At 33.6% G+C, this 23,613-nt stretch overlaps 1 protein-coding gene and 2 long non-coding RNA genes across 4 annotated transcripts; all 3 read left to right on the forward strand.

The window, feature by feature from the left end:
- The first annotated feature begins 9,741 nt into the window (after window positions 1-9,741).
- Window positions 9,742-12,507, forward strand: LOC145033615 (uncharacterized). Of its 2 annotated transcripts, XR_013677626.1 has the most exons (4): window positions 9,742-10,649; window positions 10,749-11,002; window positions 11,413-11,498; window positions 11,998-12,507. It is a non-coding gene; the product is annotated as an uncharacterized LOC145033615 (long non-coding RNA). The 2 variants fall into 2 exon arrangements; XR_013677625.1 differs by having other exon boundaries at window positions 11,413-12,507.
- Window positions 12,508-17,463: 4,956 nt separating this feature from the next.
- LOC145036079 (uncharacterized) lies at window positions 17,464-18,588 on the forward strand. The gene is made up of 2 exons (XR_013678420.1): window positions 17,464-17,828; window positions 17,911-18,588. It is a non-coding gene; the product is annotated as an uncharacterized LOC145036079 (long non-coding RNA).
- Window positions 18,589-22,727: 4,139 nt separating this feature from the next.
- Window positions 22,728-23,345, forward strand: LOC145035429 (uncharacterized). Its single transcript, XM_078983973.1, has one exon. It carries the CDS (start codon window positions 22,728-22,730, stop codon window positions 23,343-23,345), a length of 618 nt encoding a protein of 205 aa, XP_078840099.1.
- The last annotated feature ends 268 nt before the right edge of the window (window positions 23,346-23,613 follow it).

Consider the following 23,613-nt stretch of genomic DNA (forward strand, 5'->3'; position numbering starts at 1 on the left):
ATTGAGTGTTATTTAATGCTTATATAATAATAATAATAGTCAGACTATTAATTAGTCACGGTTATCGTTAGACTAAACCCTAGTGGTACTGATACTAGGTTTTATCGAAGGAATATCGTTTTGAGAGTATCGAAGCGCTGTCCGAGTGTTGAGTCACCACCTACTCAGGTGAGTGCATGGTCCCTTTCATCTTACACATAGATATGAAGTATTTATTATATAATTTACGTGTTGTGAGTGCATAGTCCCTTTCATCTGACACATAGATATGAAGTATTTTATATAAACTATGTGCTATGCGTGCATATTATCTGAATACTTGCTGTCTATGCTGGATGAACGTTTTATACATGTTTTAAAGGATTTAAACTGTATACGTATTTTATATATACGAATATGTTGGGTATGATGATGGGTAGATAAATGATGAGAGATACAGGATGACGTGAGTATACATTGGCAGCTATAGACTTAGTGCCTATGGGACAAACACCGGTAGCTATGGACTTAGTACCTGTCAGACGTTGGTAGCTATGGATTTAGTACCTGTTAGGAGTTGGTAGCTATGGACTTAGTACCTATTAGTTAGACACCGGTGGCTATGGATTTAGTACCTGTAGGAATTGGTAGCTATGGACTTAGTACCTGTTGAGCGTTGGTAGCTATGGATTTAGTACCCGATAAGTAAGATATAGCAGCTATGGAATTAGTGCTTTACGAACGAATATTGGCAGCTATGGATTTAGTGTCAGTCCTATGACCCTGGAAGTAAGGGACTTCGGAATAAACGAATGCAGGATAGACGACCCTTAGGTTAAATCCTTAAGAGTAAAGAAGATAACGGGGATGGGTAATTGGGTTGATTGTTTGATTGAACATAATAATTATATTATTGTGGGTTGAAAACCTTATGTACTCACCAGGTTTCCAACCTGACCCACTCAGTTTATTTACATCACAGGTGGCGATATGAAGTGACATTACACTGAGAGATTTAAAGAGATGTAGATCACTAGTGTAAATAATTGTAAGTTCTGTTTATGCTTATGTTTCTGTATTAACGATGACATCCCAAACGTTTTAAGATGAATAAAAATACGTTTCTTCGAAAATGTTTTAATAACGTATTTATCGTGTTTTTCTGGGAACAAATTCCGCAACCTTTTTATAAAATGAAGTACTCTGATTTTCATAAAGCATAAACAAAAATCGGTCTTGTCTGGCCGTGATTTTGGGGATGTCACAGTTGGTATCAGAGCATTAGTTTAAGCGAACTAGGAATATGGATTTATTTCTAGACTTAAACTTAGAATGCTAAGCGATGATTGTGAGGTGTGAGCACTAGCTTAATTTAGGAATGATGCCTAAATTGCTTTTATGTGCTAAATGATTTGTTATGCCATAGTTTGATCGGATCTATGGTCTGTTGCCGACCGGATCTGGAAACTTTATGTGTTTAGGATTCTAAACGTTTAATTACGATATTAGAACTAGCATGTAATTTTTCGGAGAGATAAGGAGAATTACATGTCGATCGTAAATAAACATCTTCTCTATCTAAATTCTCGTCACTCTACACTGGACATCTAAACTCGATATATAGATCGACATGATGAACATTCAAAGCGGATTCGGAGATAGTAACCCGCAGCCTAAGCCACAAGTGATTGAGCATACACCAGAAGTATCAGTTGCACCCAAGGCAATCATGATGGAAGGAGTACACGCAATGGTGCGGATGATGTTGGATCAACAGATAAGAGAAACAAGGTGCTTAATTCAACAAAGTAAGGATGAACTTACTGTGCCATTATGCCAGGCACCCGCTCTTGAGGCAACCATCTGGGTTGCTAAGTCAGTCGAAGAAAATATCAACGATAGGATCGCCAACAAGGGTGAAGTTGGCAAGAAGAGGAAATTTGAGGGATCTTCAAGGTCCAACAGGAAAAACTTATTTTCACAGCCTATAGGAGGAAGAGGTGAAGCAAAATGGTGTTACAGGAGATACCCTAAGAAAGTGGCCTGCTTTAAATGCGGGAATATTGGTCACAATGCCCATAAATGCTCAACCAAGGAGGAAGTTTGACTTAAGTGTAGTGGAGAGGGACACTTCAAGCAAGATTGTCCGATAAGAGCAACAACGCCAAATGTACTGCTAAAGCACTATGAGGGATACGATGAGAAGGTGACTTGCTACAAATGTGGAAGGATAGGGCATTACGCCAGCAAGTGCACGTCTAAGAGTAAGTTGTGCTATGGATGTAACAAAGAAGGACATTTATCTAGGGACTGTCTGAAGAAAAATGAAGCAGCAGGAGCGAATGCACCTCTAAAGCTAAGGAGCACCCTTGGCAAAGCAACTAGTAATGCAAGGAATCAAGAGTAAGGACGGATGACCGAAGATGAAATTATGAAGTAGTCATGTAGATAGTACCACGTGGTGAAGCCTGTTAGAGGCATAGTCTAGGGTGAACTTGAACACCTATGTAATAGTTTCGAGAAATAATAAAATCTTCGTTTTGTTATCTGGTGTGTGAAATTGTTGTGTGATTTGCTGCATGGTGACTTGGGAAACTGCGAGATAATACTTGGGACGAGTATGAGTAGGTGTGAATGGTAGTAGAGGCCTATACTACCGGAAGCACAGGACTCACACTTAGATCAGGGAAAGTCACAAGGTTACCAAGAAGCCAGTAATTGATTTCGTTTTATTCAAGTATGTTGTTACCATCGTTTCAGTAATGACTAAAAAGATTGTTGATATTCCGACCCCAGTGGTCATATCAAATTGAGTCCGACTACGATGAGTATGTTACGTGGTTCAGAAAACTAAATTTGATATAGCGTCCGACTTAAACCAAACGATTAAAATCAAAGCGATCAATAGAAGTATCGCACTCGTTGGTAGCTAGAAATGCCTAATGTTAAAGTGTGATTATATCACATTAGAACAGGAAGGAAGGCATAGTCTGTTTTAGAATTTAACACTAAGAGACCTAAGTCTAAGTGTTGCAACATACGATGATAGGTCATTAGAATATGACACATTGATCTATAGTAGTAATAAGAGAAATCATCTCAAGTTCGTATCCAGTAAGGATCGAGATTTTTTACTCGAAGGTCATAATTTGGAGTCTAACCTTAGGTAGAGAGCAGGTGCACGATCGAGTACTGCTTGCAGTCAACAAGTCTAGGAGATAGACTTGAAGGAATGTAGAAGTTATAATTATTACCTAGGATGAAGAGATAACGTATGGAGTCATTATACGACCCTGTTTCGTTTATGATTCCGGGATGTAATCATCCTAAGGGGGAGATAATTGTAACGCCCGTAGATCCGGGCTAGTCAAATTAGAGGCAATAGGGGTCGAAAACGAATTTTCGACAAAAGATTATTTAGAATAAATAATCTTAAACAAGTTGTGGAATATGTCTCAAGGTTTCCGTACATATAAAGAATGCCGAAATCCGAGCTATAACGAAGAAGTTATGGCCGGCCGAAGTTTTACGGCAAAACCGGCACGGCACCGGGAGATGTAAATAGTGGATTTACGATAGAAGACTTTTTAGCCTTAGAAATCTAAACAAAAGTCGTAGAATATGTTAAACTAAGAACATCGATAAAAAGAACGCCAGAATCTGACTTCGTATGAAGAAGTTATGATTTTTCTAAGATTCGGCTTAGTAGTGCACGACCCGAAACTCGAATTTTAGTTCGAGCGGTTTTTGGCTTACGTGAACTAAATGAGAGTTGAAGGTCTCATTAATAGGAACTCAACGGTAAAAAGACAGACGAAAACGGAGTCCGGATGAAGGAGTTATGAACTCTTCGCGGTCATTTAACAGTCTAAACACCTCCTACTGTTAAATTTGAGATCGGTCGAGAATTAGATGACGGAGTCTAAACGAAAGTTGTAGATCTTGATTTTACCTACGCGTGGATATAAAGAACGTCGAAAATGGAGCTCGTATGCGAAAGTTATGATTTTTCTAAGTTTGAAGGCTGATACGCGATAGGGGGTGACGTGGCACCACCAGAATTGGACACGTGGCACCACCAGAAGGCCACCACATGGATCAACTCGGCGAGTAGGTCCCCCCTACTCGGCGAGTAGACTAGTCAGCACCCCTATAAATAGAGGTGCCGGGTTCCATTCATTCTCACACCTTCCAACTTCTCTTTCTCTCTCTAAACTCTCTCTCTAAGCCTCCCTAACCCCCTAAAGCCTAGGGTAACTCCCTAGCACGAGGCGGAAGCCCCGGAGCGCTCGACGGCTCCGAGAAAAGAGCCTTTCGGCTCGGGAAATGCTGCTCCAGCGAAGCCCGGTTTTGCGAAAAACCCGCTGTAAGTGAGTTATGCCTACGCTATCTTTAGTATAGCTTATGTTTTAATATAGTAACATTATTAGGAACTTATAATGAGTATTTGGGCTATTATTATGAGTTATATTGAGTGTTATTTAATGCTTATATAATAATAATAATAGTCAGACTATTAATTAGTCACGGTTATCGTTAGACTAAACCCTAGTGGTACTGATACTAGGTTTTATCGAAGGAATATCGTTTTGAGAATATCGAAGCGCTGTCCGAGTGCTGAATCACCACCTACTCAGGTGAGTGCATGGTCCCTTTCATCTTACACATAGATATGAAGTATTTATTATATAATTTACGTGTTGTGAGTGCATAGTCCCTTTCATCTTACACATAGATATGAAGTATTTTATATAAACTACGTGCTATGTGTGCATATTATCTGAATACTTGCTGTCTATGCTGGATGAACGTTTTATACATGTTTTAAAGGATTTAAACTGTATACGTATTTTATATATACGAATATGTTGGGTATGATGATGGGTAGATAAATGATGAGAGATAGAGGATGACGTGAGTATACATTGGCAGCTATAGACTTAGTGCTTATGGGAAAAACACCGGTAGCTATGGACTTAGTACCTGTCAGACGTTGGTAGCTATGGATTTAGTACCTGTTAGGAGTTGGTAGCTATGGACTTAGTACCTATTAGTTAGATACTGGTGGCTATGGATTTAGTACCTGTAGGAATTGGTAGCTATGGACTTAGTACCTGTTGAGCGTTGGTAGCTATGGATTTAGTACCCGATGAGTAAGATATAGCAGCTATGGAATTAGTGCTTTACGAATGAACATTGGCAGCTATGGATTTAGTGCCAGTCCTATGACCCTGGAAGTAAGGGACTTCGGAATAAACGAATGCAGGATAGACGACCCTTAGGTTAAATCCTTAAGAGTAAAGAAGATAACGGGGATGGGTAATTGGGTTGATTGTTTGATTGAACATAATAATTATATTATTGTGGGTTGAAAACCCTATGTACTCACCAGGTTTCCCAACCTGACCCACTCAGTTTATTTACATCACAGGTGGCGATATGAAGTGACATTACACTGAGAGATTTAAAGAGATGTAGATCACTAGTGTAAATAATTGTAAGTTCTGTTTATGCTTATGTTTCTGTATTAACGATGACATCCCAAACGTTTTAAGATGAATAAAAATACGTTTCTTCGAAAATGTTTTAATAACGTATTTATCGTGTTTTCTGGGAACAAATTCCGCAACCTTTTTATAAAATGAAGTACTCTGATTTTCATAAAGCATAAACAAAAATCGGTCTTGTCTGGCCGTGATTTTGGGGATGTCACATATTAGCCATATTATACAAAGTTAAGCTCAAACTATGACAAACACAAGGAGTATAAAACCCCTAGAATTTATATCTACAAGTTTTTTTGCACTCCTTAATGTTTTCCTTTCATATTTGATCCATTGTCATAACATTTTTGTAATGCTCGGTTTCGAATCGCTTCATTATTCGGGACCGTGGCGCGATCATTAGTTATCATAAGGCTTATGTCCTTAGGGAAGAAAGGTTTAGACCCATTTGGATGTGGGTAATGTTGGTTATGTGATGAAAGGGTTTGGTTTGTGCTTTAGAGCCTAAGGGTATCGGTAAAGGCGTTGGTTCGGGCCTTTTATGAATTTTGGATTTGAGTTCGATTGGTTTTCAAGAAAAAGTAAGTTGATAGGAGTGTAGGGATTCTCTTTACCTTTCCGTGGATATAAAGAACGTCAAAAAAGGAGAAGGGATGAAAAAGTTATGATCATTTGAAAGTTAGAAGGGTCTTGGAACAAACGAGGTACACAGGGTGTACCAGGAGGGAGCACATGGTGTTCATGGGAAAAGTGGATGTTGGCACTTTTGGGGAACACTAGGCGTTCGTTGGGAACACAGGGTATTTGTAGGCTAGATGAAAACCCTAATTTAAGGTCTTGGACCCTATTTAAACACCTTAACTCACCTCCAACCCTCATTTTCTTAAGCCTCCATCCTCTCTAACCCTAAGAACGAAACCGTAGCCTCCATTTGAGTATTTCTTGAGCTTCATTGTGATTTTGTGTGTTCTTGGTGCTTGAGGAGGAAGAAGGAACTTCTTGAAGAGTCATTGCTTAACTTAGAGCTTTTAGATCCAGGCCTTGTACACCTAGATCTATCTTTTGGAGGTATAAAGTCTAAACCTTGATATATCTTTCATATAGATCTAGCTAAGTGGTGGTTCTTGTGAGTAGAAGTTACTCCAAAAACTTTGAGCTTCGTATTTAGTCCTTGTTAGGGTTATAAAGTCATAAAGTTTGGATCTTGATTAGTATTAACCTTCCATGCATGATTTGGTAGTCTTTTGGTGAAGCTTGGGACTTAGGGTTTTGATTTGGATCCCATTAATTCATGTTAAGTCATAAAGTCAGGAATTTTATGACTTAAGAAGTCCCTTTGAATTAGATTTGGAAGTTTGGACTGAGGTCTTAAGGTATTAAGGAATTTTAAGACATTTTGGAGTGATTTTGACCTTTGGAGCTTATCTTTGGTGTTAGGCTTCATTAAGCCATGCAAAGGCTTAAAGCCTTCAACTTTATGGATTAAGGCGTGTTTAAGATCTAGATCTGAGCGTTGGACGTCTTGGCTCAAGGAATCAAGACGTGTTCTAGGTTGGTTGTGGGCAGGGTCATTACGCGGGGCGTATCTCCTCGTACGTGGGGTGTATTGGGTTTCTTGGGTGTACGCTTTGCGTACCCATTGAGTACGTGGGGCATACTTAGCGATGAGATTTTGCATATTGGGCTTCAAGTTTGGGCTTTCTTTTGATCTTGGGTATTTGAGGTATTAATGGGCCATCTGAGTACAAATTTTTTAGACTAGGAAAGTGGACGGGCTTTAGGGTAAGGACCATGTAAGGGGTTCGAGCCCACTTGGAAAATTGGGCCATATTTGGGCCTTGGTTGATTAATTGGCCTTTGGGCCTTTCAGATTGTGAGTTTGGGCCTTAGTCTTGGACCAAGCTAGGTTAGGGGTAAAATGGTCTTTTTATCCCAAGTATGGATTTGTGGTTATGGATTGGAACCCAAATGTTTATTGGGTGTTGTTTTATTTTTGAAAGTTCGGGGATCTCTCAGCCAACAACCATAGATTTTCTATATGGTTCGACAGTGCGAGGTGAGTCTCCTTACTATGTTTAGTGGGTCGAAGGCACCAATACCGACCCATGATTTGTTATGCCTAGTATGCTTGTTGTCTGCATGACTCTTGCATGTGTTATGTGTTTTATGTTTACCGGGCGTGGCCCGATGCTAGGCGGGTCCTGATGAGTATATTGTACGTTATTTATTTTTATATGTTTTATGATTACTGGGTACGACCCGATGTCGGGCAAGGCCTGAAGGCTAGTCTGTATGCTATTTATCTCTATGATTATGTCATGTGTTGTATGTTTATATGTTTATATGCTTATACTAGGTGGGGTTCGATGCTAGGCGGGGCCTAATGACTGAAAGATCTGTTTACCGAGCAGAGCTCGATGCCGGGCGAGGCCCGATATTGTACGGGGTCCGATGTCGAGTGGGGTCCGATGAAGGGCGGGACACATTATGTGATTTTATGTATGTGTGGTATTAGATATCTTGGGGAACTCACTAAGCATTGTGCTTACGGTTTTCAGTTTATATTTCAGGTACTTTAGTTTTCAAATGGAAGAGTTCGGGATGATTGTAGAGCACACACCACATGTTTCTGCATTATGTGATTTACTCTTATTTGAGGATGTTTTGCTAAATCTTGATTACATTGGTTTTATGGAAATGATATGTATTAACGATTTATTAATTTAAAAACGAAAATTTTATGTCATTATTTTTGGGACGTTATGTTTGTCCGCGTACATTATTAATGTTAAGATCAAACAAATTCAATTCATTTTATAAAACATCAAAAAGTCATTGGTTTGTTGTATCATTTACATCTAAAACCCTTAAAAAGATTCATGGAATCTGTTTTTTTTTTTTTTTATTCTTTATTTGCAGTTGATAGGAGTTTCCATCCATTACGCTTTTCATTTTTTATGTTCAAACATTTAAATAGCCTAAATTGTTCCATTTAAAAATAAATCTGAAGACTGAAAAAGCATTTGGAAACACATCTACGTTCTTTAAGTTATGATACTTTTATTATGTTTTCACGTTAATAATTATACATAAAATAAACCATAATATAGAAACACCAATTTCTATAAAATAAATACTTAGCTATGTCCATGGAATATATTAATCTACATGCATGAACCAACTGCCAAGGTCACTAGATCATCACAATTTGTAAAATAAACAAGTGTTCGATAATTCAGTTGAATGTTGATAAAGTAAGCCTATATAAAGTAAGCCTAAAACTTGGTTTGATAGTTTAAAAACCAATCTAAACAAGTAAACTGTTAAACTCTTTCAATTTTCAATATACAAAGTATTTGTATAAATGGATAATTGGTCTATAGACCACAAGTTGTATGTATTTATATTCTTGAGCTTCATTATTTGTATGTGTTTTGTTTCAAGACCATTAGAATATAGAAAAGTTGTTTGGAATACAATGGTTGATAGAAATTAAGAGACAATTTCATGACAATTGAGATTCACCACACCAAAATGTCAAAAATAACAGCATGAAATAAGAATGAGAATGAAGATTCTTTCATGAATGCTATTGTATTCTTATAGTTAGAATATTGTTTTCAAGAATGGATCACTATAAAGCTTATATTCTAATAGAATGTGGAAAAAATTTCAAAAAATAACATTGTATTTTTATAGAATGTGACAGTAAAAATTGTTTATTTTTGGATCTTAGATTCTTCAATAATGTTAATAATTGATTATTATTTTTTAAGAATGTTGTTATTCTTCTACTCATGGTTCAAAAATTTATTATTTTTATCAGAATATGTATTCTGTTAGAATTTGTATTCAATTAGAATATATATTCTATTACAATATGTATTTTAAACTCTTGGTCCACGTTCATTCCTACATCCACACAATATTTATCATGCACATTATAACCTAGTGCTATATATATATATATATATATATATATATATATATATATATATATATATATATATATATATATATATATATATATATATATATATATATATATATATATATATATATATATATATATATATATATATATATCATTACTATATATAAAAGCCCTTTTAATGTGGTGTCGTCTAGAAAAAACTCATAGGGTTGCATTACCTCCACGTAACCTACTCCCAGAACGACGCAACATACCAAAATGTCGTCTTCAATCCCTTTGAAACGTCAATTAAAATTTGCTGATCGTCGCATCCCATTAAACGGCTTTCGTATTCGTGGTGACCTTTTACTCAGTTTTGGAGGAATCTTATGACGCCACGTAACCTCTGTTTGTGAACGACGCCATAGACATCCAAACTCATTCACACCGCCTCATGCTGACGGTGATGCGTCAATTTACCGCTGAGGATTTTATTCTTTGAATGAAGAGTTTAGATGGATTTGGAACCGGTAGATGCGAATGGACACACCTTTTTATTGAGACGGTGGTTGTATTCTGATTGTGTCCATTCCCTGCCTATAAAATGCATATACATCTCAAGGCTCAACATTTGAGTCTATTGGTTCCATACGCTCATGTTTCCCACCAACGTTGTATCCTCACCTGGTGACAGATTCTCATACTCCTTGTTATACCACCACCGCTCCTCCTCGATAAGTCTTTTAATGTTCAATTTTGAATGATTTCTTGTTTTTTTAGGTTATTTTGTAATTGCAGAGAGATAAACATAGATAGAAGCATCGTATAATGTGTGAGATGGGTTTGGAGAAGAACATATGGCGTGAAGTTAAATAAAGGATTCAGTGTGTCCTACACTTCACAAATGAACCGGTAGAACGCATTGAAGGGGCGGCACACCTTTTTTTATCTGAGACGGTAGTTGGATTCGGAATCGGTGTTGATTCCTCCCTATAAAACGTTAACCCTGATCATGAATTTTACATATCAACATTTGATCCATCGGCAACCCCATCGTTATGTCACCTCCCACAGTCAGACTCCTCTCTCCCCTGTTTGCAATCCCAAATTTGCTAATCATGAATTTTGTTTTTTTAGGAGACTAATTAACCCTTATGTCATCGACTTCCCTTTGGTAATATCTCGCTTAAAACCAACCACCGTCTTTTTCTTTGGACTCTCAAAATTTGTTTTGGTTCCAACATTCTTCATTTGTACGATCTCTCTCTCTCTCACACACACACACAATTAACCATTTGAACAATCCATCTATGCATTTTCTATATGTATTCATAACAATACGTTCTTTTCAGGAAATACTGAATGATGAAGATGAGAAGATTGCAAGGCTGAAGGATGAAAGCAATGAGAATGTGTGTAATGCAGTTGTCACAAAAACAAACGAATGAGTAGGATCCAAGCGGGTATATATCCATTATTAGATTTTTAGAACCAAAAGGTGAACAGATCGGCAACATTGAAAGAAGAAGTGAGATTTATCTTAATGGAAATTATACAAAGAGAAGAAAAGGTTCAAGAGGATTACAACTGGAAAAGTTGATTAAAGGTTAGTTTAGCATATTAAGACTCCTACAATGATGGGTTTGTTGATATTTTGTAGCTACATGTTGACTTCTTTTTACTGTTCATATGAAATTTGTCTAATATCAAAAGAGGTGATCAATTTGATTTCATTTTATGGTTTTTAATAGTTTAACATGAGAGATATTCATATGTGAACAAAAAGTTTATCTACTTGCTTGGTCAACAACCCTATTTTGAGTTATTTGACTCTTCCTATCAAGTCCTTAATATTGGTGCAACAACTTGACCTTCAGAACACATTATTTGTAAGCCCTTGGCATATCACGCTCTAAGTGACCTTTTTGATTCCTTTGTTAAAGTTTTTAATATAATTAATTAATAATTGTTTGTTATTATTATAGTGATTAATTTTCATGAAATTTATATATGTAGGCATTAATCAAGTACATTCGTGTTTCTATAACAAGTGCAGTACAATTACTATTGCTGGAGTTGTGAAGGAAGTTGCTACAATACTGGTATGACATCCTCTTTAAGTCAAAAAGTGCAATGGCTTAATTACAATAGAAATGAGTTGATTGGCTAAATCAATTGAATGGTATATCGGATTCCTTAAACTAATGCAAAGGTTTGGTTTCTAATTTTTACATATAACCATTTTTGTTCATTTGATTTGATTATTAACTGTTTTGGAACTCAATTTCTTGACTTTTTATGTATATGGTTAGTAAATTTATTTCGGTGTCTACTTGTTGGTTTATTTTTTTTTGGTTTTTAGGAGCAATATGATACAATGGTGGTTATAAGAACTTGACACATATCTTTCATCATAAGAAGAAAAATGGAAAGATGTTGAAATCTGCAAAAAAAGAAATTCTAATGAAAAATAGCTTGAGAGGATTAAATGCTAGAAATAACATAATTTATGCATCTACTTTATGCAATTTATCATTAGCCGGTAGAATTAATATAATTTACGCAATTGCCATTAACTGACTTTTCATTATTGCTGTAAAGTTGTTGCTGGAAGATGCAAGTGTTCAAAGGCCACTCTAATACACCACCAACACCAAGGGAGACTTTTCCTTTTCTTTTAATTAGTTTTGATGCATTTTTCCTTCGGTTGTTGAATTGGTGTTATGCCTCACATGCCACAGAGATGTATGCTTGATTTAAAACCCAAATGCTCATTTTTTTTTTCATTTTTTAAAACTTTTAACTTTTTTTTCCAGGTTATTAAAGCAACTTATCAAGCCTTGAGCTCTCTGAAAATTGGATAGCACTTACAAATATTTTGTCATTAAGAAAAAAACCTATAGCTAAAGTTTTTTTTATCAACATAGTAGAAATTAAACCTTACAAATTAAATTATAACTTAATTTTCTTTTATGTTTGTGATCTATCTCTACATATTTTGGATAGTAGTCATTTTTAGGTATAGGAGGGGCTGTCAAAGCTATGTTAATGCGAAAATGCAATGTACCTTTAAATATTTGACTACTATAGCATTTGACTTTCATTTTTGTAAATAAGGTGTAATGGATTGAAAGCTTATTGATTATAAAATTGAACTGCAATGACTTAGTGATGACACAAAACTTTTGCTAATTATTAAAACTTAAGCAATGGAAATGTAAGTTTGGCTATTATTTTTTCTGTTGGTTAAACTTGTGTTACAAATAGTAGTATAATTTTCAATTTATGGCAAATGTATAGTATTTATATTAACAAGGAAATTTAGGCTAAAACCTTTTGACATTAATTTTGATTATATAAGCATTTTTTTTATTGAAGACATACTTCTAAAACCTTACTTGTTATAGCATTAGTCTTTCAATCATGCAATCTCTTTTAGGAAATACCAAAATTACCCTTCATGGGTCGTACTTAGCACGGGCCTTAAACGTATCTAGTATATATATATATATATATATATATATATATATATATATATATATATATATATATATATATATATATATATATATTGAGGTTCATTTGAGACCATTTTAATTTTATGAGACCGTGTGATCTAATCTAAAAATAGTTTTAAAATGCAAAATAAATGGAAAAATCCAAAAAAAAAAATTAATATTATTTTCGCAACTTGAGTTAACTAAAAAAATATAAAAAAATTAAAATTTTTTAAAAAAAATTAAAAATAAATAAATAAATTCCGTTTTTTTTTTTTGAAAAATACATGAAATATTCTAATAGAATATTACGTTGTACATATTCTAAAAAATAATTTTAAAATGAAAACTAAATGGAAAAATCTAAAAATTCTGTTTTTAAATATTATTTTCGAAACTTGAATTAACTAAAAAAAAATCCCGTTTTTTTTGAAAAATAAATGAAATATTCTAATAGAATATTACACTGTACATATTTTAAAAACTAATTTTAAAATGCAAAATAAATGGAAAAATCTAAAAATTCTTTTTTTAAATATTATTTTCGGAACTTGAATTAACAAAAAAAAAATAAATAAATAAAAAAAATGCGTCTCACAAAATATAGGTGGTCTAAAATGAACCTAACTATATATATATATATATATATATATATATATATATATATATAATAATAATAATAATTCAAAAAGGTTAAGAACTTTAAAAACTATTTTTTAAATGTTTTTATTAAGGCCAATTTTGATAAATCTAACATTTATATTGGATTAAACAAACTTTTTCATTCCTTAATTTACAACAAGTTATCACTATATATATATATATATATATATATATATATATATATATATATATATATATATATATATATATATATATAAGGAATGGTTCAAATAATAATTCAAAAAGGTTAAGAACCTTAAAAACCATTTTTTAAATGTTTTTATTAAGGCCAATTTTGATAAATCCAACATTTATATTGGATTAAACAAATTTTTTCATTCCCTACTTTACAAGAAGTTATCACTTGCTGTCGGGCCACTGTCGGACCGCTACCAGAACGGCGTCGGACTTACACCAAATTCAGTGATATTTTTTCTGGTTGTATTCAAAGTTAATAAAACAAAAATTATAACCCTTATTTTTTTGGTAATATTTTTTTAACACATACAATTTCATCTTTGAAGGGAAATATAAAAAATTTAATAAAAAGTAAATTAGGCTTTCACAAATTCAATTTTCTCTTACTAAAGTCTAGATTTCTTTAAAAAAAAATGTATCGCCTATAAGACATATTCACAATTTAAAATATCATATGCACAGTTTAATAGACATATTAATTTACTAATATGCAGTTTAATATTATCATGCATACATTCATTAATATTTTAACACAAAATTTATATAATATATACAACATAATACAATCCATTTTTAGTTTAATACATAAAATTCACAACATAATACAATTCATTATACATTAATTCAGAAATTCAAATAAGTGAAACTCAAACTTTACCACCACCACTAACTACCACACGCCACCACCAAACACCTATGCCACCTTTGCAATCATTATTTCTTTAAAATCAGATTTGTATATAAAAAATCATTAATTGACATCTTAAATAGTAGATTCACAATTTAATTAACCAATTAATACACTTATTAAAAGTTTAATGCAAAATAATTCTAAAAACTAATACAATATTACATATTTATATAACACAAAATAAATATATTCATAATAAATTAATACTAACAATTAGACATAAATTATTAATATTTCAACACAAAAGTCATTAAAAAAATCAAAGCTTAATATAGTTAATTCACAGTTTAATATACAAAATTCACAATTTAATATAATAAATTCACAGTTTAATACACACAAATTATAAATTCATAACCATATTATCAACTTAAAACTTATATTTATATATTTAAATGTAGAGCCTAAGACTTCTTTTGAAGTTTATTTATACGATATTAATAGTTTAAATTTCGCATGATTTATTGAAAACTACGTAAAATTGTATATCTATATAATACTTATTTCATCTCACATTTCATAAGCAAATACAAAATTCATAAAGAAAAAATTCACAAATTAATACTACCAATTCATAATTTAATAAACAAAATTCACAACTTAATACACTTAATTTACAGTTTAATACACAAAAATTACAATTTAATACAATTAAATATGTCTTCATTAAATGATATTAGATTTGTGAATTGAAATTTTTTGTTTGGCGTACATAATTTTTCTAACATCCTACATCATAAAAATATAAAATTCATTAAAATTCAAACTTAAAGTGAAAAATGCATTTTACTATTCAAGTTCTATTCTTATCACTTTTAATACACACTCCAAAGATCATTCTTTATTAAATTTAACTAAATATAAACTTTAAATAAAGGAACAAATTCTTATAATTATTATAAATTATCTATATAACAATTACATTATAATATATATTATATATTATATTACGTAAGTATATTTATATTATTTTATAGTATATATTACATTATATAAATATGTACTTTACATATATTTGTTCTTTATTTATTACAAAGTAAAAAAACAATATTTAAGATATCTGAATATCAATGGCAAACACTATTCAAATATTACATGTATTCATGAGCAGTAAAAATGATAATAAAAAGGCATGGTTAAAAAAAAATATATGGCGTGAATGCGTGATGCACTAAAATTACAATTGCTCACTCTTTTATTATTATTATTATTATTATTATATTATTATTATTATTATTATTATTATTATTATTATTATTTGTGATGTCATTTTTTACAAGGCTCTAGAGTAGTGTTTAGTTATGTCTTTTTTCCATAAATACAAATAATTTACAAATTCAAAAAATAATAATAGATTTTAGGTTATTCACCTATTAATACACAAATTTTATACATTCATTAACAGTTTAATATACAAAATGAATATATTATTAACAGTTTAATTTACACTAGATATATACAAAAAATTCTAACATTCATTAGTAATATTTTATTTAAAAAACAACTTATACAAAAAAACTCGCATATCAAATTTAAAATATTTACAGTTTAATAAACTTAAATATTCACAATTTAATACACTTATCCAAAGGCAAATCTTCAGAAAAATACTAAAATTCTAGTCAAATTTATGAAAAAATCTCAAACTAAATTTTATTTACAGAAAAGCACAAATTACCTGTTAAAACTTCGATAAAACTCTTTTCACTCGGTTTCGTAGATTTTGCCAGTATTCTGTGCTTTTTCGTTAGTTTGCTCAAAATTTTAGGACTTTTCCAAAAATTACATAATAACCAAAATATTGGGACTTTTTTAAAATTACCATTAAATTAATGGATATTATTATTAACAAATCATTTATAAACATAAAAAAATATATTTTTATTATAAAAAGAAAATACATTTGTTGCTAATTTTTAGGAATAAATCGGTGGTCTAAGTACTCTATTGCTTCCTGACCACTCAAACTCTCTACATTCTTCCTATGCATTGTTGTGGGTATGATGACGAGATGAACTTAGTTACCATTCCTCTAATGCTTGTGTTCCTATTATGTTCTTTAACCTAACTACAAACCAACATTCATACCTTACATGTTAACAAGAATCGGTTAACACATATATATAAAATGTGAAAAGTGAACCGTGAATGATAATTTATATGGAAACAAGTGAAGGGTTATTATCTATTTAAATTGTCATTTAAAGTTATTTTTCGCTCTCGATAGATGTGTGTAATTTTGGTTGTTACCGGGTAATGTTTGGAGGTTAGGTGGTAGTTAGGTTAAAGAACATAATGAAAGATCTATATGTTTGTGTAATGATATTTTCTAATAACACGTGATCATATAACATCATACCTAATAGCAAGTAGACACTTATTAATCGTGTATTAATAAATATTATAAATTCTTGTATTGGTCACACCTAACAGAGTACTTTTCACTATGACACCTACAACGATACATAGGAAAAACATTGAGACTTTGAAGTGATCAACAAACAATAGAGAAGTACATAGTTGACCATTTTATTCCTAGAAATTAGCAACAAATGTATTTCCTTTATTTATAATAAAAAAAATTTTATTTATAAATAATTTGTTAATAATATCCATTAATTTCATAGTAATTTTAAAAAAAATCATAATATTTTGGTTATCGGGTAATTTTCAAAAAAATCATAATATTTTGAGCAAACTAACGTAAAAGGACAAAATACCGGCTAAATCTACGAAACCGGTCAAAAGGTTTTTTTCGAAGTTTTAGCTGGTATTCTATGCTTTTCTTTGAACAAAAATTACTTCGGGACTTTTTCATAAATCATAATAAAATTTTAGGACTTTTCTGGAGATTTCCGCTTATCTAAATATTCACTCATAATTTAAAATCTTATATGTTTCATTTAATCCATGTTATTAATGTTAATAGTTAACACATCAATACAATAGGTAACAGCATCATCTATTTATATAATATAATAATATTTACGATCAGTTGTTATAGACTAGCATGAAACATAATTTTTGAAAATTTTTATGTCTGTCGTGTGATAGACTATATTTACCTACTGTTATGGCATTCATTTTCATTATTATGGCATTTTCATCATTATGACAGAGAAATTATGGCTAACTTATTTTCTCAATATATGAATACAATAAAAGGATAAACAAGAGCATAAAGGTACATTTTCTCACTCGTCAGATTAGATAAAACATTCCACTGAAGCTCATATCCAAATGGAGCTTCCAGCCACCACAAGTGAAGACCAAATAGTAGTTTGAAGATCTCACCAGAAAACATATATCGATTGTCTAAACAACAACTAAACACCTCGTCGGAGGATCTGCCGGAAAACATATATCGATTATGTCTAATGGAAGTTGAGCAACGATTATCCTTCTTTCACTCATATAACTTCATATTTAAACCTTTTGAAACTTTCTGATCTGTAACTTTGCCAGATAAATTTAGATCTAAGAGACTCAAGGCAGTTGGTGAGTTCTGGCGGTCTAAGGTGAGGCGATAATAGAGTAGTAGAAGGAGGTAACGACGACGGTAGGCACCGACGGTGGAGCAAACATCGGTAACAACAGAGGTAACGGTGGTGGTGTAGATATTGGAAGCATCAGGAAAAGGATGTTGATGGTAGAACTAGAGAGAGAGGATGAAGTTGAACATCAATCATCTTTCATTCACTCATCTAACTGCAGATATATTATGTTTGCAACTCCTTCAAACTTCACCGAAAAACCACATATCGAAAAGGATGAAGATGGTTCGTGAGTTTTCCGGCGGTCTAAGGTGGTTATAAATCAGTGGGCGATGAAGGAAGGTCATAACCACGGAAGATAGTGGCGGTGGAGCGAGAATCGACGGTGGTGGAGCATATACCGGCGGCGGCGATGGCAATATGAGGTTGGTGGTAGGTGTGAGGGAAAGGATACTTTGACTTTTTGGAGGAAATAAAGAGTGGATGAGAAGTAACATGAGATCTACTTTTTGACATCTAATTTTATGTTTATATATATACGTTGAGATTTTTTTTTTTATGGAAAGGATACTTTGACTTTTTGGAGGAAAGACACAATAGTTTTTGGTCATACACAACAATTTATATATTGTAGAATTGTACATTACAACACTTTAAAGCATAAATTGTTGTATACGGAGAAAAAATGTTGTGTACGGATTAGTTCTTTTTTTTTTATTTATGTTAACAATCAATGACAAACGAAAATACCCTTCATAAAATTTGGAAGCATATATTTGAGAAAACACAAATATACTTTTAATGATAGACTAAAATAATGATTTTTAGGGTTTTTAATCTTTTTTCTTCTCATTTGATCTTTTATATATATATATATATATATATATATATATATATATATATATATATATATATATATATATATACACACACACACACACACACATACAAACCTTTTTTTTTTTCTTAAAGAGGGTTCGCGTACTTCATAGATAACTTCTTTTTGCGTGTGAAAAGGAGCCTAGCATCGTTTCCGTGAAATTCAATCGCCTACTTGAAAGTCTTCACCCGTCAATACATGTCTTCCACCGAACTATACATGTGGATTTTTTGCTAGGACACTTGGAAAAAAAAGGTCCTCCACCGCCACCGATTCACCCATCTTCCAATTGTTGGAATAATCCAGAAGTTTTGATATTCGTTTTTATTTTGAATTTTGAGTTATTATATTTTCCTGCAAATTTGGTAGCAGATAAACTTAGTTTGTTAGTTTTTGTTTCTAGTATAAATAGGAGTTGTTTAGATGTTTACGTGAGTGTATTTTTTTTAGAGTTAATAAAACCCAGCAGAAAAGTTTCCCAAATAACCCTTTTCATTGTGTTTTTCCCTTCCACTGTTTGTTCTATTTCTTGTGTTTAGTGTTTCTACAGAAGGAAACACAGGGTTCTGATTTACACTTGGTATCAGAGTAATCCCAGGTTACTAAGCAACATCAACATGGATGGACAGAAGAAAGACGGCTCTTATGGAATTCATTACCCAATGTTGACCAGAAGCAACTATGCAGTTTGGGCAATAAAGATGAAGGTTTTTATGCAAGCCCAAGAAGTATGGGAAGCAATTGAACCTAAGAACCCACAGAACCCCGGTGGTGTGAAGAAAAATAAGATGGAAATGGCTGCCATCTACCAATCCATTCCCGAAGACATGGTCATGTTGTTAGCAAAGAAGCAGACAGTGAAGGAAACTTGGGACACACTCAAAGCAATTTACATGGGTGTTGATTGTGTGAAGACAACTAAGGTTCAAACCTTAAAGGCGGAGTTCGAGATTTTGACTATGAAAGAGATAAAAACTATGGATGATTTTCTGCAAAAATCATCAACATAGTTAGGAATATTCGAGCCTTGGGAGACAAGGTTGAGGAAGCCTACGTGGTAAAGAAACTATTACGGGCAGTTCCGTCTAAGTTTGTGCAGATTGCCTCAATGATTGAGCAATTCGTAGACATGGAAACAATAATTGTCGAAGAAGTAATCGGGATATTGAAAGCGCATGAAGAGCGGGTATGCGGTCATAGTGATAATTGTGACATCCCCATTTTCACGGCCAGAAAAGACCGATTTTGTTTATGCTTTATGAAAAATCAGAGTACCTCTTTTAATAAAAATGTTGCGGAATTTATTCCCAGAAAAACATTATAAATACGTTATCAAAGCATTTCCAAAGAAACGTATTTTATTAATTTTAAAACATTCGGGAGGTCATCGTCAATACAAAAACATAAGCATAAACAGAACTTACATTCATTTACACTAGTGATCTATATCTCCTTAATCTCTCAGTGTAATGTCACTTCATATCGACATCTGTGATATAAATAAACTGAGTGGGTCAGGTTGGGAAACCTGGTGAGTACAAAAGGTTTTCAACCCACAATAATATAATTATTATGTTTAAACAATCAAACAATCAACCCAATTACCCATCCCCATTATCATCTTTAGTCTTAAGGATCTGCCCTAAGAATCAGCTATTCCTCGTTCATTTATTCCTATGGAATCGGCACGAAGTCCATCGTTGCCACGGTTTACACAACGGGCACTAAGTCTGCATAGTCGCCAGGGCTTAGGCACTAAGTCTGCATGGTCGCCAGGGTTTAGGCATCAAGTTTGCATGATCACCAAGGTTTAGGCATCAAGTCTGCATGATCACCAAGGTTTAGGCACCAAGTCTGCATGGACGCCAGGGTTTAGAGTACACCTGGTGAACACATCATTCACAACACCTACAGGTTGCGAGCCTGCTAGTGTTCCACTGGACTGTCTAGAATAGTCCGTGGTTGTCATCCATACTCTGCTGAATGACGTGGCCATCATTTGGGAAAGGCTTCTCACATCGTCCACCTCTCACCCTCACCTCGTGGTCTATAGCACCTTTCAACTTATCACCCAACTCATATTCCATCTATTACATCTACCCATGTTTTACCCCAACATTATCGTAGATATAAAATACATATACATTTTAAATCATTTAAAACATGTATAAAATCGTTCATCCAGCATAGACAACAAGTATTCAGATAATATGCACACATAGCACGTAATTTATATAAAATACTTCATATCTATGTGTAAGATGAAAGTAACTATGCACTCACCTGATAAGGTGATGACTCGGTACTCGGACAGCACTTCGTTACTGTTAAAACAATTTCCCTCGGACAAAACCTAGTATCATTACCACTAGAGTTTAGTCTAACGTTAACCGTGACTAATTAATAGTCTAGATATTATTACTATTATATAAGCGTTAAGAAACACTCTTATATAACTCATAATAATATCCCAAATACTAATTATAATTTCCTAATAACGTTACTATATCAAAACATAAGCTATACAAAAGATAGGGTATGCATAACTCATTTACAGTAGGTTTTTCTCAAAACCGGGCTCCGCTGGAGCAGTGTTCCCGAGCTGAAAGACTCTTCTTCTTGGAGCCGTTGGGCGCTCCGGGGCTTCCGCCTCGTGTTAGGGAGGTTCCCTAGGCTTTTCGGGGGCTAGAGAGAAGTTCTAGAGAGAGGGGGAAGTTATGGGAGGTGTGAGGAATGAATTGAGGCCTCACCACTTATTTATAGGGGTTGGAGGAAGGTTCACGTCGTGAGCCAGGCTGGCTACAGCCAGGCGCAGCCTGGTGCTGACACGTGGCATCGCACACAGGGTGGACATTAGCCGATTTTAAAAAATTCATAACTTTCGCATACGGACTATTTTCGACGTTCTTTATATCTATGCGTAGGTAAAAACAAGATCTACAACTTTCATTTAGACTCCGTTGGCAAATTCTCGACCGATCTTAAATTTAACAGTAGGAGGGGATTAGACTGCTAAATGACCACGAAGAATTCGTAACTCCTTCATACGGACTCCGTTTTCGTCGATCTTTTTACCGTTGAGTTTCTATTAATGATATATTCAACTCTCATTTAGGTTGTGTAAGCCAAAAACCGCTCGAACTAAAATTCGAGTTTTGGGTCGTGCATTGCTAAGCCGAATCTTAGAAAAATCATAACTTCCTTATACGAAGTCAGATTTGGGCGTTCTTTTTTTGTATGTTCTCAGTTTAACATATACTAAAAATTTTGTTTAGATTACTAAGGCTAACAATTCCTCTATCTTAAATTCACTATTTACGTCTCCCGGTGTCGTGCCGGTTTTGCCGAAAAACTTCGACGGGCCATAACTTCTTCGTTATAACTCGGTTTCAGTGTTTTTTTATATGTACGGAACCCTTGAGACATATTCTACAGATTGTTTAAGATTATTCGTTCTAAATAATCTTTTGTCAAAAAGCCGTTTTCGACCCCTATCATCTCTAAATTGACTAGCCCGGATCTACGGGTGTTACAATAATGATGAGAAGAATTGGCTCCTAACTCATCAGAAGTGGTTTGATAGATCTAAGAAATAAGGTGAGGACATACATGATTTATTATTAACTCGTCAGTAGTGGCTAGAATCTCGTGGTCGTGGCAGTGGAAGATCAGGCGGTAACAATAACCGAGGAGGTCGTAGGGGCAGTAGTGTCGACCATAATCAAGGAGGAGGTCGAAATTCATTTGGCACTCATGATAAAAGTAAGGTACAATGCTACAAATATCAAGATATCAATCATTATGCCTCAGAGTGTAAAAATCCAAGGCGTGAAAGAAATCAGGAGGCAAATCTAACCAAGGAGGCAAATCTAATCAAGGATGAAGATGATGACGAGCCAACACTATTAATGTCAATGTACAACTATACTGAAGCGCATGAGGAGGTATTATTGAATGAGAAAAATATAATCCGAAAGTTCAAATCTACAGGTGATGAACCCAACAGGTCCAATATTTGGTACCTGGATAATGGGGCAAGCAATCACATGACTGGGCAACAAGAAAAATTCAGAAATCTTGGTAAGACCATTCGGGGATATGTGAAATTCGGAGATGGATCAAAGGTTTGGATAGAAGGTATGGGGTCTATACTGCTTCAATGTAAAAATAGCGAGCAAAGGTTGTTACAACAAGTGTACTATATCCAAAGTTTATGTAATAATATCATAAGCTTGGGACAACTTGCACAAGATGGTGACAGAATTGTAATGCTTGGTTATTTCTTATGGATTAACGATAGATTTGGTAAGTTACTCATGAAAGTAAGACAATCTTTGAACATGTTGTATAAGATCATTTTGAAAGAAGTTGAACCAATTTGTTTGATGGGAAGTATTAGCAAACCGGAATGGCTTTGGTATGTACGCCTCGGCCATGTAAACTTCCCCGCTATGAAACAAATGTATGACAGTGAAATGGTTACTGGTTTACCCAAAATTGAATACCCCACGCAACTCTGTGAATGATTTTTAGTTGGGAAGCAATCACGAAAACCTTACCCAACACAAGCAAACTATAGAGCCGAGAGAATACTTGAACTTGTGCATGGCGACCTATATGGTCCCATCTCACCACCTACTCCTTCTGGCAATCGATACTTTTTCCTCCTTGTTAATGATTATAGCCGAGTCATGTGGGTGTATATGCTAAAATCAAAAGATGAGACTTTTGGTGTCTTCAAAAAAAATTTGCGTGCTTGTTGAAAATGAAACAGGTGTGAAACTCAAGATGTTT

The sequence above is a fragment of the Lactuca saligna genome, chromosome 3 (genome assembly GCF_052625555.1).
Source record: "Lactuca saligna cultivar CGN05327 chromosome 3, ASM5262555v1, whole genome shotgun sequence".
In the NCBI taxonomy this organism is placed as follows: domain Eukaryota; kingdom Viridiplantae; phylum Streptophyta; class Magnoliopsida; order Asterales; family Asteraceae; genus Lactuca; species Lactuca saligna.